The 16,394-nt window shown below is 39.2% G+C and overlaps 1 protein-coding gene across 3 annotated transcripts in view; it reads left to right on the plus strand.

The window, feature by feature from the left end:
- Positions 1-16,394, plus strand: part of pcdh17 (protocadherin 17) — an 86,532-nt gene that overhangs the window by 15,431 nt on the left and 54,707 nt on the right. For 2 of the 3 annotated variants that reach the window (XM_063881936.1, XM_063881934.1), the window contains exons 3-4: positions 4,906-4,964; positions 5,381-5,553. In XM_063881936.1, the coding sequence (XP_063738006.1) occupies positions 4,906-4,964; positions 5,381-5,553 (232 nt within the window). The remainder of the gene's footprint in view (positions 1-4,905; positions 4,965-5,380; positions 5,554-16,394) is intronic. The other variant, XM_063881935.1, reaches the window with a different exon arrangement.

A 16,394-nucleotide genomic window follows, 5' to 3' on the forward strand; every position in this document is an offset into this window, starting at 1 on the left:
TGCGTGCGTGCGTGCGTGCGTGCGTGCGTGCGTGCACGTTCATGAACATACACACTCAGGAGGAATGCATTTTAAGATGTTCTATGCAGTTCAGTCTCATGGGGCTAATGAAAGACTTAACAACAGAATTTAACATCACTTTATCAACCCCATCTCTGACTCAGAGGTGTCGGTTTATCCCCTACAGTATTTTGTCAGGCTCTTTTTGTCTGTCAATTAATTTTCGTGAATACTTTCAATTACAAAGGATGGATGTTATCTAAAAAAGTTTCTCTTTGCAAACCAAAAAAACCCCAAAACACACTGATAGATACTTCAATGCAAATCCAGTTATCCCAAATGTACATAAGGTAACTGCCTTAGAACTTTGACCAGTGAAGTCATTTGTAGAACCAAGATAACATGATATCCATGCTTGCTGATGTACTTGCTCAAAAGGAATAATAAAGTATCAGTAACCGAACAGGTTGAAGGAAATCAGCTTTGAAGTAGTGTCCCGTCTCTTTTGATTAAAAGAGGCAAGTACAACCACCTCAGCCCTCCCTCTGCTCTGTGCTTTCTGTCTTTTATGTCTTTTACTTTTTTGCCTTTCACCTATCGATTAATTAAGTATCCTACGCAGTGTGTGGTTAGAATAATCAGCTATTTCATATCTGCGTTTTTTCTCACTATATGAAATGGTTTTGTTGTGGTTGATAGATTGAACATTGGAAAGTTGCGCCACTAAAGTCTTGATGCTTTCCACTGGGCACTAATGACACTATATGGTCAACCAAAAATAAAAGACATTCAATATGAGTGGTTGCAAATTATATGGGTATTGTGTCTTTGCTGGTGGACATTGAAAATGAAAGGTAGAGGTCATGCAGTTTTTTACAGCTGTATGTAAAAGCTTTGTTACTTAGCACTGTTTCATCAAACAGTAGCCCTATTTTCTCAATCATTAACAGGAACACAAAACAAAAATAATGAATGTGTTTTTATTAAAAATGAGGAAATATGGCAAACTATGATGAACAAGATGAAACTATTGAGTATGATGAGACTATCCCATTAGAGCTGGCCGAGTCACCAGCTTTTTATTCTAACAGAATGCCCCATGGTAGTTCTACAAAAAAAAAAAAACTGTTACAATATTTCAAGGCAGCAGCAACTCTTACACATGCAGGCAGCTTTATTCAGCTTGAATTGTATTAGAAAACAATGTCCAAATGATCGTATGTCACCTTGAATTGCAAACCTTTGTTATTTAAGTCTCATCTTTGATTAGGTTTGGTAGAGAATACATAGCAAGGTCACCATCTGGGCTGATAAGTCCTCACTGTGTTGAAATCTCTCTAGTCACCATTTACCGGCACCGGTGGCACTTCCTTATTTCTCAGAAATTCCTTTGGACCTGACCTCGCCCCAAGTTATTTGGAAGATAGTGGAAGATATTTAGCAGGCAGCAGACTGCGATGGCTTTAAGTTCACTTAGGCCCATTGATTGATTGCTCGGTTATCTCCAGGAAGATGTATAGGAGCAGCTAATTAGATTTGATCACTTACAATTGCTCCTCAGCCACGAGGTAATCAATGCAGTCTAATTATTGTCCAGTTCCTCCACCCATTTTCCCTTACTTCCTTTATCATCCTTTCACTTTGCCGTATTGCTTACCTTTTTTTGTTTTCCTCTTTTATTTCCTGCTTTTGCTGCATTCCACTATACCAGTCCGTCTTCTTTCTTATAAGCTCAATTTCTCACTTTTATCCTTTACCTACCCTTCCTTCCTATTTGGCTGTTGCTGTGCTACTTGACAGTTTTCAAGGAGGAATAAACTAGAGTTCCCTTGGTGGTAACGGCACTAACGCACACACACTCACACACCCACACAGCGTATCAAATAAAAAAACAAACATTTATATATCTTTTGGTTTAGTGACAATGTTATGGTGCATTTGGAACCATTCACAAGCATACACACAGAGTGAGTATAGGTGTTTTTGGAAGACAGTAAAGGACAAATGCATGTATCAAACCTTGCTGGGTTGGTAGAGAGAGGGAGGGAGTGTACTTGCATTCCTGTAAATAAAAGAGAGCTGTCCAATGATGTGTGAAGGAGAAGCTGCAAATTGTCCTTTTGCCCAACCCCTACCTAAGATATCAAACACAAATGTACACACGCATACTAATACACACAAACAAAGCCCCTTAGACACCAGCGGTACCCCAAAATACACCAACAAGTCCTGAGAGTAGAATAGCACACCAATATGCTCGTCCCATTTGTCTCAATTGTCCTACTGTCTGCTCGGTCAGTCTTAGAGTCTCAATGGGAATACAGAATAGAGTGCAGCTTTTTACACTTACACAGCTCACTGTACTCAGTAGCTCTCTGACCTTTGTGGCCTTGCTAGGTAGACTTGATACAATGTCCAATCATTCAGTACAATTCAACAATCAGCTTTTACAATTCTCATTCACAAGACTACCAAATGAAATTAACCGTTGCTGATATGTACGCTTTGCACTGACCAATAATTGTTAAATGTACCTTGTGTTAAGAAGTTTGATACTTTTGTAAATCTTGAGTTCCAAATTTCATATTTCAGGACCATTAAAAAAGTTGGATATTAAAACCTTTTGGTTCAAATATTCAGTTGATGCCTTTCAATTTAGGTTGGTTTAGTTACGCTCAGTTCACTTTAGTTCAATTCAGTTCATTTCAAAATGCCCCACAAGAGGAAATTTGAAGGGAAGAATTGCAAGCATGCAACATTAAAATAACTCAATGAAACTTGCACTGCTAAATGAATTTATGAACTGTATAATTCAGTGTCTAATAATGATAATGAAACGACTGGACATCTAGATGGTATGCATCATTCCCCCTCAAATGATCCTGTATTCATTGTGGGCTATGACTGGCTGAGTACAAAGCAGCGCATACTGGGCATTATCGATCCATTAATTGGAAAGTGGCCCATTGTAGTGAAAGGGCTGGGCAGTTATAGACAGACAGGAAGAGATGGAAGCTTAAGATCAGCCTGGACTCTAATTGGCAGGAAAGAGGTTTCTATGAAGTGGTGTAATGTGCTTTTTATTGGCATGTAGGGGGTGGGGGCAGTAGATTGTTGAAGAACTGAGCGACATCCATGTTTATTCTTTGTGGTAAGAAAACACTCATGAATAACAAGCTATGGGATTCATTGGTGTATTTTTTATTCGACACACTATCAAGGAACACAGTGTACCTTTGCAATTTCAAGTTCATTAACCCATTAACTGTAAACCATACAGTGTGTTAAAAAAAGATATTCATAGTCTATTGTTATATTGCAAATATCCTGTGCACATTCTTTCATTTTGTTTTTTGCTCTATGTGCATAAAGTACATTGAATCCTATAACAATCAACCACAACCCTTTTTCTGCTAATGTCCTTTCATTCTGATCAAATTCAGTGCCAACAGCTGAGTTCAAGCATGTCCAAGGACGTGAATATAAAGACTTCCATCTCTTCTTTTTGAGAAACTCAGGCTGTTATCATTCCAATGCCAAACGATTTCTAACATCTATTCTTCTCTTACCCCATGGTCAAATTTCAGCCTTTGATACATTCTGTGGGTGTTTTCTTTTAATCTTGGCGAAGGCTAAAGTGGAAAAGAGTGTTTAGGTAGAGATAAAGGTGTTTGCAAAAACATGGAAGGTCAAAAGACTGGGGTGGCCTGTCTGACCTTCACACACCCTTTTTTCATACTGTGCCACCGCAGAGAACGGATGACATTGAAATACTCTATCGACTGCGAGTCAAGCTGTGTGTGTGAAAAAGCCTGGCACAAGGACACATTACTCACTTAACATGACATTTTACTGCTATCAATTCAGAACAGAAGTTTTGCACTACATAGGGAAATTATTTGTGTTACTGTGATGAAAAGCACAACACCAGAATGAAAGCTATATTTCTAGAAGCCAATTGTTACCTAAATTCCTTTATTTAAGAAAATACTTTAATATTCCTATAATTACTTTAATAGCAATGTAAGCACATTAGTTTCCTTCTACCTGTATGTTCTGTGGGTCTTTACACCTAATTGTTTTGCATAAGTTGTTCTCATTAGTAATGCCAGAAATAAACGGGGATCTTTGTGACCTTTTAGATCAAATGACAAGATTAAAAACCCCTCGTATATCTTATTTAAATAATTAAGAAGAGAGAGACAATACTTCCAGTGGCCATGTGATTGATCTATTCTGTAATGCACTACTGCGTACAGTGCAGAGGAGTGTTTGTGATGTTTATGCATTTTAGGTTTTGTACCAGTGTTCCATTAAACTGATGGATTTTGCGAGGCTTTCTAAGTAAGACTTCAGTGTTAGTGGGTCTTTTTGTGCACAGAATTTGTGCTTTTTCTATCGATTCGCATAGCATGAAGCTCCCTGTGTATGATAAGGTAGCCCCCTGCCATAAACACCACATGGTTCACATAAAATCCCCAGTTCCTAACAAACAATATCTCAGTTCCTGAAGAAAAACAAAAATGTTGAGGCTCACAAGTGAACATATTCTCACAGAAATATTGTAACTAGCAAATTGGATTTACATTTCTGGTTTGGAGATGGTTGTCTGACAAGTTGTCTATACTCATCAAGACTACTGTCCTACCAGTTATTGATCATTTCTGCCAGATTTGGTGGTCAGCTCTGCGGTTTAAAGCGTAATTAGATTTTTTGTGGTTATTGAAATGCTCAAACTTAAACAAATTAGAGCTCACATCTCCAGTATTGTATTTACCACTACTCTGTCCTCTACCTCATTTCTTTCTGCATAATTGATCATATGTCACTGGGAGATCTTGTTTCACAGCAGGAATAATTCCTGTAGAGCCTGTTACATACTTTGTTTCTCTCTCTTCTCCACAGACGGACAATTTCCCCACTGAGCCTAATTATATGGGAAGCAGACAACAGTTTGTTCAAAGGTAAGGGTTGGGATCTATACCAGTCTCTCACACCTTTGTTTTCTTTTCTTCAATAGTCCCAACAGAGTACTATAGCATCAGCAACTAAATGAGATTATTAATAAGACTGTGTCATACCATGGACACAAAGGGCATGTACTTTTAATTATGTATTCTCTATAATACAGAAAATATAATCACTCACAAGATGTGTTGCTTTTTGTTTCATCTTTAGTCTTCTTTAGCAGAAAGTATGGTTGGTGGTTTTCATTATCTCCAAATCATATCAATATATTTTTTTCTTGTTTTACCTAAGCCTTCAGGGATGTTCATCAATGTTTCATACTGTCTCAAAATTTTCTCTGAGTTGTAAAAAAAGAAAGAGCCTTCACACATCTCTTTTTTTTTTTTTCTTCCCTTTTTTATGATGTGTTTAGCAGTTCGACATTTAAAGACCCAGAGCGAGCAAGCCTCAGAGACAGTGGTCATGGTGACAGTGACCAGGCTGACAGTGACCAGGACACCAACAAAGGCTCCTGCTGCGACATGTCTGCAAAAGAAGCCCTCAAGTTGAAGGCTACAGGAGTGAAACCACCGCCTTTGGAGCAAGGTGAGCTCTCATCCTTATATTTTACGACATGGCAAATGAAAGATGCTGCGCCAGCCAGACACACTTTAACCAAATGACTATCTTTTTTTTTTGTTGAGGTTATTTGTATGAACGATTGAGCTCCTGACTTGCCTGAATGCATCGCAGCGATCACAATCTCAACTTATACTGGGCTACTTCTTCTCCTCTACTTTGTTCTTTGCACTTTTCTTATTTAGGTTAGTGTTGTGTGTGTGTGTGTGTGTGTGTGTGTGTGTGTGTGTGTGTGTGTGTGTGTGTGTGTGTGTGTGTGTGTGTGTGTGTGTGTGTGTGTGTGTGTGTGTGTGTGTGTGTGTGTGTGTGTGTGTGTGTGTGTGTGTGTGTGTGTGTGTGTGTGTGTGTGTGTGTGTGTGTGTGTGTGTGTGTGCATTCTATACACGTCCTCAGTTTATCAAAGCAGACAAGCCCATTATGTTTTTATAAGCCCAACTTCTTCAGCCTCTCCATTTAGTCCCCCTTCCCTGAGCACCCGTCTCTGAAACTTTGATAATGGAACATGGAAAATGACTTAGTGAGCGGCAGGAGATGTAGCTTCGTAGTGTGGTGATTAAATATGAATAATTATTCTAAGCACTGTGGGTCGGGCAGATTACACATGACATGTGTAGAACAATAACTCCCCAGATATGGGTTGTTACAGTCCTACTCACCCCAGCTGCCTCAAATGATTAGTGCAGGTTCACAGGAGCAAGAAAGCCAAGATTATACATAGGTACAGAAAGAAGTAACAGAACAGGAGGAGGTATGGTACATTTCTCACTGCAGCTTCATCCAGTCATGTTCCTCTGCGTGGGCCATTACCTGCTTGGCAAAACAGATATTCCCACAGAAATAAAGATTTAAAGTCTCATGAGGAAGTATGTATCTCACTGACTGGATCGAGAAGTATAGTGTGGTATACTGAACATGGATTCTGTGTAATGGTGCTATTAATCTAGGGAACAGAAGGGCTGTTTAAGTCTTTGCGAAGGGACAATGACAATTTGTGCTGCACACTCTGTGCTGCAATATGCATGTCTGACTAGATAGCATTTTTTAGCATTAAAAAAAGCCACACACGTTGGCAAGAGCAATTGGCCAATTAAAAGCTCCATATGTTTCTCATTTTGAAAATGTTACTATTTAATTGTCCGTGAGGGACTGGAAGAATCACATTTATACAAACAAAATACATGACAAACTGAGCTAGGAGTGTTTTGGCCAGAAGTCTACAATACTACATTGTTGGTTGGTATTTACTACTACTGCCTGATAGTGCCAACTCCAGCCTGTCCATCTACCTTTCTGTTTTCTGTGTGTTATCTTCGATCAGCTTCCTTTTGATGGTCTCCCACGAACCAAAGTTTGTTGCAACAGTACACAAAAATACACACACACACACACACACACACACACACACACACACACACACACACACACACACACACACACACACACACACGCACACACGCACACACGCACAAACACACACACACACACACACACACACACACAAAAGCCCAATGGAAACTCAGGCTGCACCCTGCCTCAGCCGGTTTTTCACTCATTGCTGCCCTCTCATTTATTCTCACACAACTTTCGTTCCACTTCTCCACCTCTCCCTGTTTGGGCAAATCAATTGATGTGAGATTAGACAGTTAACTGGCTGCAGCTGGCTGTGTTTAGCCAATAACATATGGGTTTAGCTAAGCTGTGGGGGAGGGCAGGGGCAAAAGGCCAATGCATGGTGCAAGAGCAGTGATGAGGAGTGAGAGGTGTTGAACATCACTCTTGCCGTGTTCCAGTTCATCTTTATTAAGTTGCAAAGATACCAGTTGAATGCTCCAAAGCAACATATTATGCCTTACTCTGAGTTCATATTTACATGAGAAAAGATTATTATGATTTGATTTTTCTGCTCTCAGATTACAATTTCATCTGCTTAGAAATGCTTTTATGTTTTATGTTCTCCAGCTGTTGGAGATAAATCACAAGATGGTCACCTTGTGCCCTGTAAGCTCAAGAGTAGTCCCATCTGCTACTTGCTAAGATCATGAACTGCCAGGTAATTCATCATAATAATTTTAAAGCTAACTAATTTGGCTTTTTCAAAAGAAAGAAAGTAAAGAGATGAACTGAAACACAAGCTATTCAAATAAATATGGCGTAATGTGCGGCTCTAGTTTCAGGTATTGATATCTGTGATGTAATGTAGCTCCCTGTGTGAACACACATTTACTATACACACAGTAGCACAAAAGTATGTCCATTATCAGATGAGAAAAAAAGGAAAAGTGAGCTTGTCATTTGTCACTGTTCCTGGGGTTGTTTTCCTGAGGGTTTATTTTCTACACATCTCAGCACTTAACATCTACTTTATATGTCTCTTTCGATCACCCCACCCTTCCCTCCTTCTTCCCATCTCCAAGTCTTCTGTTTCTCTCCAAGCATCACCCTCCCAATTACTCTCTGTGGCTCTCTGTGCTTGCCTGCCAGTACTCTGCAGCCTCATTCACTGGCTCAGTACAAACAGAACTACAAGAGCGCAAAGCATGTAGTTCAAGTCCCAAAGATTCCATGAAGTCAATAGGTTATTATCCTACAGTGTACACTTCTTTCACCTTTTTGCTTTTAATTTTACCATCTATTTATTTCTTGCTTCTACTTATTTCCCGTACATTTCTCTATTTATGCTCTCCTGTGTTAATAGGCATTGGTAGAACAACCATTAAACTCCCCGTGTCCATGCTTGTAATTGATGTTCTTCCATTATTTGCAGTATGTTTTCTTTTAGACAACCTAATCTGGACATCTTTGCACCAGGGACCAGGCTTAAATTGATTAATTAGCCCTGCAGAATCGGTAGCAACGTATTAATTAAGCTTAAGTATATCAAATGCATTTTTTCACCACTTCTAAACGGCGATTAATTGATGCTCTAACGCGCCTGCAGCAGACGTTGGTACTGGCTTGTCTGGCTCCAGCGGAGAGGCTGGCAGCACATCGCTCGCCTCTGTGGAGATGACTGCCACGGTCGCTATCACAAACAGACAGGCCGCAGTAGTGTGGGGAGATGTTACCCACTGATAGGGCTGTCCAAGAAAATGGGGAGAGAGCGGGTTGATGGAAGAGGAGGGAGCGTGGAGGGACACTGTTCAGGGATACTGCTCAAATGTACCGGGCAGCTGACCTGTCCTAATTAGTTGCGATTAGAGTGTGAAACCGCCTGCCTTGTTTTAAAAGAGAGGCATACAGTATGTGGGAAAGAAGAGGGGGGACGTGCGAGGAGGTCATGATACTTCAAAGATAGGTTGGAAACAATGAGGGGAGGCAGCATGAGATGTGTTTCTATGAAAATGGCAATGATATTGACTTTTCACCATTGTTTGTTGCAGGGTGAAATAAATCCCCACACCCACATTATCCCAAAGCTTTTAAAATGCTTAAACAAGGGAAGTGTCATGCTTTGTCAGTAACTCTCAAACACGCAAGCTATGGCACATAAACACCATAAAAAAGATGGAAATGCAAACACAGATACTGTAGACAAATAAAGGATGATGTTGTATTTTTAATGGTTATCCAACAGCAATTTAATGTATTTTATTTTGTCTATTATCACACCAGTACAGTTTTGTACAACATTGCTTCGTTCATCCTACAAGAGCTTATAATTTCCACAAAGTATCAGCTATCTTAGTGTCAGTATTTCATAATATGCCGCTGGGTAAAACAAGGTCGGCAAGATTCATTCTTTTGTTTCATAGCTGATGAATTTCACCACTATTCATATTGTTTTCTTATCATTTGGATTTTCTATTAAATATAGCTCCCAAAACAATAAGCACAATTTATCTTTTTAAACAAATCATTTTGAATCCTTATTGTTGAAATGTGCGTTCCAAGCAAGATGAGGGCGTGACCTTACAACTATTCATCTGTGAAATCATGAGGAAATGAAGTCTTTATATGTTGTTTGTGGAATAATAGTTTTTCATCCCAGTTCACACTGAGACCAAGCAAACTTAATATTCAGACTTTAATCCATCTTAAATATTCACCCATCATCCACTGTGGCAGTCTTAAGCTTAAGACTCTAGCATTACTGTACTTTTCCAAAGTGTTTCAAGTCCCCACAATATCAGTCTTTCCTTTCTTCTTTTTATATGCAGCAATTAATTTTGAATCAGCGCTGAACCTTTTGATAAAAAAAAATTGCAATTCCAAGATTAATTGACTGGTCAGAAGTCAGATCAGATGCCCTTTTCACACTTGCAGCCATGGCAACCTCTATCCTGCTCAGTTTGGCCTTCAATAAACCTTTATCTGACTGTTGGAAAAGGGCATTTCATTCAACATCATTCATATTTCATGGACAGATTAATGCAGACAACGTTTTGATAGCGTGGGTCGTTGTATATTTCACCTATGAGTTAAATTATTCTGAATGTATATTCAAAAGGCAGCAAGTTCACTGTTTACATGCATGTCATTATTTTTACAAATAGTTCACGTGGGCCAGCATAGTTGATGAATACGAATATCTTGGTTACATCTATATGTAATTTTGTCTTTGCTTATAATGTAAAATTATCTTGTGTTTATGTAAGTCAAAGCAAAGAAAGGACAAAAGAGAGAGAAACACTGAGTTCAGAGACAATTGAATCTCAAAAAACAATTGAACAAAGCAACACACAATCTGGCTGCTGACAGGCAGGCTGCTTGAAGACACACGTCTTCTGAGAAATGTCCAGTGGGCATTCATGGATACACAGCCAGAAAGTGACTCAATCATCAAACTGACTTGTAGTCAAGAATTCATCAGATTAAAACTTAAAAACAAGAATTTTGGTTAAAAAAGGGTGATTCTCTTTAGCATTATTCTTATTACGATGAATGATATTCATACCTTTCATAAAATTTGGCCATATGATCAAGAGGCTTTTTATCAATAATCAGAATCAGAAGTACTTTATTTATCCCAAACCGGGAAATTTGTGCGTTGCAGCAGCGAAATACAAAGGGAAGCAAAACAAATACAAATAATTAGAACTAAAAAATTAAGTACAAAATGAAAATGAAATATACAAATAATATATTGCATAAAATAATCCCAGTCCTTACTGTATAATAATAATAACAACATAACTTTTCATTGATTTACTCTTACATACAAGCCGGTTGACAAATGTACTTTTACTTCCACATTGATCTACACAGCAATACATTTTTTTTTTCAAAAAAGATTAAATTGCATTTGTTAATGCATTGCATTAATGTCTACTGAATAAAAGTTAGCGCAATAAACTGAAGACTCCATCAGGGTGTACTCTCCGTGGCAAAAAGGGCATCGTTAATGTACAATTTTTCACACAATGTTAAAGTACTTGTTCCGCAGGTTAATGGACAAACATCTGCAGAGAGAGTGGCTTTATTTGAGAGCATGGTAATTAGTTAGTTTACAAACATTGCTCCAAACAAGTAGCATATGGAGGAGTCATGGTTTCATGTGATGCTATCACATCTGTCTGATTAAACATGATTAATTAAGGCCATCAGATTGTGTTTACAACCGTTGTTTCAGTGAAAACATGTACCTGCCTCATATCAGTTGGACTCTCTTATAGCAGCATGAGAAGAACTGGATGTGTTTCAGAGCTCCTGCTGGTCTACCTACTCATTGATTGTATTTTCATTGTAATTTCCTGGATCTGGGTAATTTACTAAAAGAAACATTTAGGATCTGAAAACAGCAGCCAGATGCTCATGTTTCTTTTAACACTGTGTGCGAGCCACTTGACAGAGACAATTTCTCTCCAGGCCTTTCATCTTTCCCTGCTGCTCATCTTCTCAGCCCTCCTTGGCCTGTCCCTGGCCGGGATTATTCAGCCTGATTCATGGCAACATCACCAGCTGCTCTCCTGGTTGAGAAGTGAGAACCATCAGCAACCAGGACATTTCCAGGAAGCATCACTCAAAGTCAAATAAGATTTGTGAGTTGTGTTTCTGTGCCTATAGATGTGTGCCAGATCGTGTGTTCACCCCATTCTTAGCGGATATTGCGCTATCGCACAGCAGTGAGGCGATTTGCGGCTAAGCTAGTGGAATCCTGTTGAAAGCCTAAAATCTTGTGGGGTGAAGGGAGGGGAAATATCACAGTCTTAGGATTTCTTCTCCCTCATTATAGAAGATTTATAGGGATTAGTGCATTTTCTTTAATACACAAAGTTATATTAAATTCCATTGTTATGATTATGGTTCATGAAGGGTAATGTCCAGTCTTGTATCCTTCCTGTTATGCTCGGTGTGTATATTGGGCTGGGCTAGCGGGGGTGTGATTTCCACCTCTAAACCTCAGCCCGACTGCATAGCGGCTCACCCCCTGATCCCCATTCAGCCGTTGGAGCCTATCTCAAGCACTGTGGCACCACGGCTTTGGAAAGGATTGATGAATATCTCGGACTCTTACCAATTGGGCTATAAATCTCTGGCATTATACCTTTAGCCTGGTAGCGGCAGTGAATAATTATGGCATGTTTATTGAAGCAATGGGTACAAATATGTCTTATTTCGCTCTAAGAGCCATTGTAAGCTCTCATCATAGCATGATTGAACTTCTCTTCTTTTACAATAAATAGCATTAGATACCATTGAGAGGGCTTTTCTCATGCACTTTCCAATAAGGGCGGCCGGCCCTAAATGCTGGCTGCCCAGATATTTTCCTCTTACCGCTCTGTAATGAGAACATTACAGGGTATTAATTCAAGTGTGCGTTCACTCTTATTAGACAATGAAGAAAACACACAGAGCCATTAAATGCTTTGGGAATGTTATTCAAGGCCCATTAAAAAATGTAGGCGCACAGAGTATTAGGATTAGTCCAGAGTCATGGAGATTCAAGTTAATCACTCTTCAACCGTAACGTTAAAGTTTCATCTACTGTTTTCTCCAGGGAAACCATTGGGGACATTATTATTGTTTATTTATTTATTTTGCTCAGCTCTTTGAAAAACAGATTTCACATGTAAATTATTAAACACACTTTTTTTGCTGAACTGTAGATCAAGCTGGAGATGCTTTTGGTCGTTGTTCTTATCAGGAGCCTCACCTGCAGATGAATTTGAATGTGTTTGCTTTAATGCCTCATTTGTGTGTAATAGACATCAGTAAGTAAATCCAGGAGGTTTGCCGACTTTGCATATTTCATGTTTACAGTTTATACATGCACACAGACTTGCTTGCTGTAAACACGCTAGTAACCTACATTTTACGCCAGAGTTTATGTTTTCACACCGGTGAGATTTAACTGCCAAAGGAAAAAAAGAAACTGTGAAATGTGCTCTACCACACCAAGAATTCCCCAAAGTAACATCTGTTTATCAGTTTCATCATCATGACAGACATGTCTATTCTCCTAGTTGTTCTGTTTTTAATCACATAAACAACAATATTCTAGATGTGGTGTCTGTGCTAGAAATGTAATTAATTAACTTTGTGTGCCTGAGCTCCATGGCTGTTCAAAAGCTTCGTTAAATTTGTGATTACAGCAGAAATACTTAGAGTATCATGCTTTCCCTAGATTCAGAGAGTGGAGATGTTTACGCAGTTTTTAAGCAGATGAGTGGTACCAAGTCAGCTTTAACTAAAAACAAAAAACTGGCTCAGAATCAGGGTTGTGCAGCCTCATGCTTGTGTCTTTGTTTCGGTTAAATACACAGACTGACTGACATAAATAACTTCTGTGGGCGATCCAAGGCTGGTTTGTAAAAGGCTGAGTGGATGTGTTTAAGAGATTGCTGCTACAGTGCATTTATACTGTCCTTGTGTATGGTTTGTTGCTGCTTCAAGAAAGGTGGTTGTGGGCTGTGTAGTGACAACGTTTCTAAGGGTTAAATGAAGGAGCACTCCTAATTTAAGTTAGTTTGTTGTCCCAGCACCTCTCGAAGAGTATGTGTGACAGAGCAGCAGAAGAGCTGTTCCAGTGTCTGCTCTCAGTGGGTGAAACATGTTGTCCAGCACAGCAGTAGGGAGGATACTACGGAGCAGATTATAATGATACAGAACATCGTCACTTCCTGGACCAGAGCCACTCCGCGGCCATCTGTCCTCTGTCCATGGACAGCAGGGTGTGTGTGTGTGTGTGTTTCTAGACATTAACCACACTCTAGCACATATGTTTTTAAAACCTCTTCTTGTTTCCAACGATTATTTTGTCACTGTCATATACAGTGCATCAACATTTTCAACATCTCAAATTTGATAATTGTTTTAAAAAGACTTTACATAAAGGACTGCCTTTAAGATGCCCCATGGACAGCACTAATTTAAATGAATGAGTTGGTTGATTGGTATTTGTATTTTCATTTTTATTTTACATCAATCACATTTGCTTATTGAAATGATGTCCTGTGTGTGATTTGTCTTTACAGGTTACTGCCTTTACTCAGTATTCGAAAAAATGACTATGAATTAGCTAAATGATGGCCTCACTGAATATGTTGTGTAACTCAACATAGCTGTATATCTATTACTATCTTCTATGCTCAGTATAAGTTGCATTTCGCTACTGACAATGTATAATTTGCAAACCTTCTGTAAACATATAATTACAGTAATGTGTTTTCATATTAACTAACAAGGACACCCACAGTCAGATGATTCCTCTTCTAAGGTTTGTATAACATTGTATAACATTGCTGGCAGTTTGCGTGATCAATTTTCAGAACAATTTGGCCATTTACAAACAAGGGCAATTGTTCAGCTTTGATTATCTATACATGCAATGCCTGGTATTAGTCTCCTAGACAATGAATATAGCACAACTCCCACTGAATCAGTAAGATACAATTGAAGGGACACTTAGTCCAGGCTGTTTCCTTTTGCTCATGTGAATGAATATTTGTTGTGCCCTGGGGAATTGTTTCTCCATGTTACACTGCATCAGGAACCAGAGAGATAAATGGGCCTGGCCTGTCCAAGGCATCAGGACTTCTCCTCTGCTCAACCATAACTAGTAATGGCCTTTCAGCAACAGCCTGCAGTGCTACAGATAATGGCGTATTTGAAGAAGAGGAAATGCTAAAACAAAGACAGGGGATGTGGTTTATGCAATTACAGTGGATGGAATGATCAGAAATGAAATAAAAAACCTCAAATTGGATTTATATATTATTTTATATCGAGAAATACTAGTGGGGCTTACATGCATTAAATAAAATACAAACCTAATTAAGGGAGCCGAACGCATTCAAGTACAAAAAAGGGACCTCAACAACTAAAGGAAGAACCGTGTCAAACAGTTCATGAGAAATCATATGATGAGAAGAAAGAGATCATGGATGGATGGATGGATGAATAGGGGTGGTACAGCAGGCGGGCTCCATGGGAGATTGGCTTAAGCACGCATGGTTCCGGGCTTCCTGCATTCACTGAGCCACCAGTTCAAATTCAAAAGAGAAACCTGTCAACCTAAACAGACACCCTGCTAAGACAAGCTTGAACTTAGTCAAATATACACGCTCACTCACCACAGTGTTTGTACCAGTATGTTCCTGTCATTACGCCGACCCCTGCAGCTGCACTAAATATGCGTTAAAGCATTTGCACCATAAATAGTACTCTGCTTTATCTGTTTGGGTGGCAATAAGAGCTAGCTGTATAAATGTATCAAATATCTCTGTGTGGCACTGTACCATACACTGTCTCAAAGTGATGGAGATTGAGAGAGAGAATGTGTGTGACTTAGTGAGTATGTGAGGATAGAGACTGAGAGTGTTTTTCTCAGATAACCTCAGTTTGTTACTTTTTGATCCTGCTAAATTAAGATAAGGGGCTTGGTTAATTAAACTGTCACATGGCAATACCTTGAGGAATTGCGAGGCCAACACAGCTTTAATTGGGTGGCTGCTATTGTCCCTGCACTACCTCCCATCCCTGGGAAGCAGCCCCATAGAGGGGAAAATCACCCTCGTGGCTACTGGCAAAGGATGGAAGAGTTAAAGGAGTGATGATCTTGAACATTTAAATTATGAGAGGTGGGGCAAAGACAGGGTGAAAAACGAAGGACCCTTTTGACCAAAGTAACATTTATGACACTAAATACATTTTATAACAAACACGTGATGCCTACGGTGGATCCGTGACAGGGTGAAAACATGGTTAGACTTAGGATAAGACATTTTTAATTACTGCTTAATTATGCAGTAGTGTTAGTTGTGTAATTTTCTGTACATTGCAGTAATCTCTGTGGTGCATTAGTTGGAAAGGCAGGTCTCCGAAGCCCAACGGACAATGTCAGCAAGCTTAGAATGCATCTGTAATTACCAGCAGCCAATTAACAGCTGACCTCACCATCCCACCTCAAACCACAACGAAGATCTATTATGCAGATTGAGAAGGCTTGCAGTGTAAACAACTAAGTGTGATGGATCTTCATACAGAGCTTATTTGTATTTGCACCTCCTCTTTTGGTGTACTCACACACACTTCATTGAAATTCAGACCACGGTGGGTTAGACGGTTGGATGTGTTGCTGATGTGTAGGTTTTTTCTGTTACAGGTTTTGAAGAAAAAAACCCTCAACCTATGTATTTTCTGCCCCCAAATGTGAGCACCAGATTCAGTCTTGTTTTTATTTCAGGAATTAGGTGTAGCAAGAAGAAAATAATTGTTATAGCGTCCTGAAGTGAAGCAATACATTATTTAGGCTGAATTCATGTTCCACTTATATACATACTTTCCAAAGCACCCCACAATGCATGACATGTCGGCAGCTATATATCATTTAGTTTGAGAAAATGAGCATTACTGAGATTATCATGGGA

This window comes from Eleginops maclovinus, chromosome 4, assembly GCF_036324505.1.
Source record: "Eleginops maclovinus isolate JMC-PN-2008 ecotype Puerto Natales chromosome 4, JC_Emac_rtc_rv5, whole genome shotgun sequence".
Lineage (NCBI taxonomy): Eukaryota > Metazoa > Chordata > Actinopteri > Perciformes > Eleginopidae > Eleginops > Eleginops maclovinus.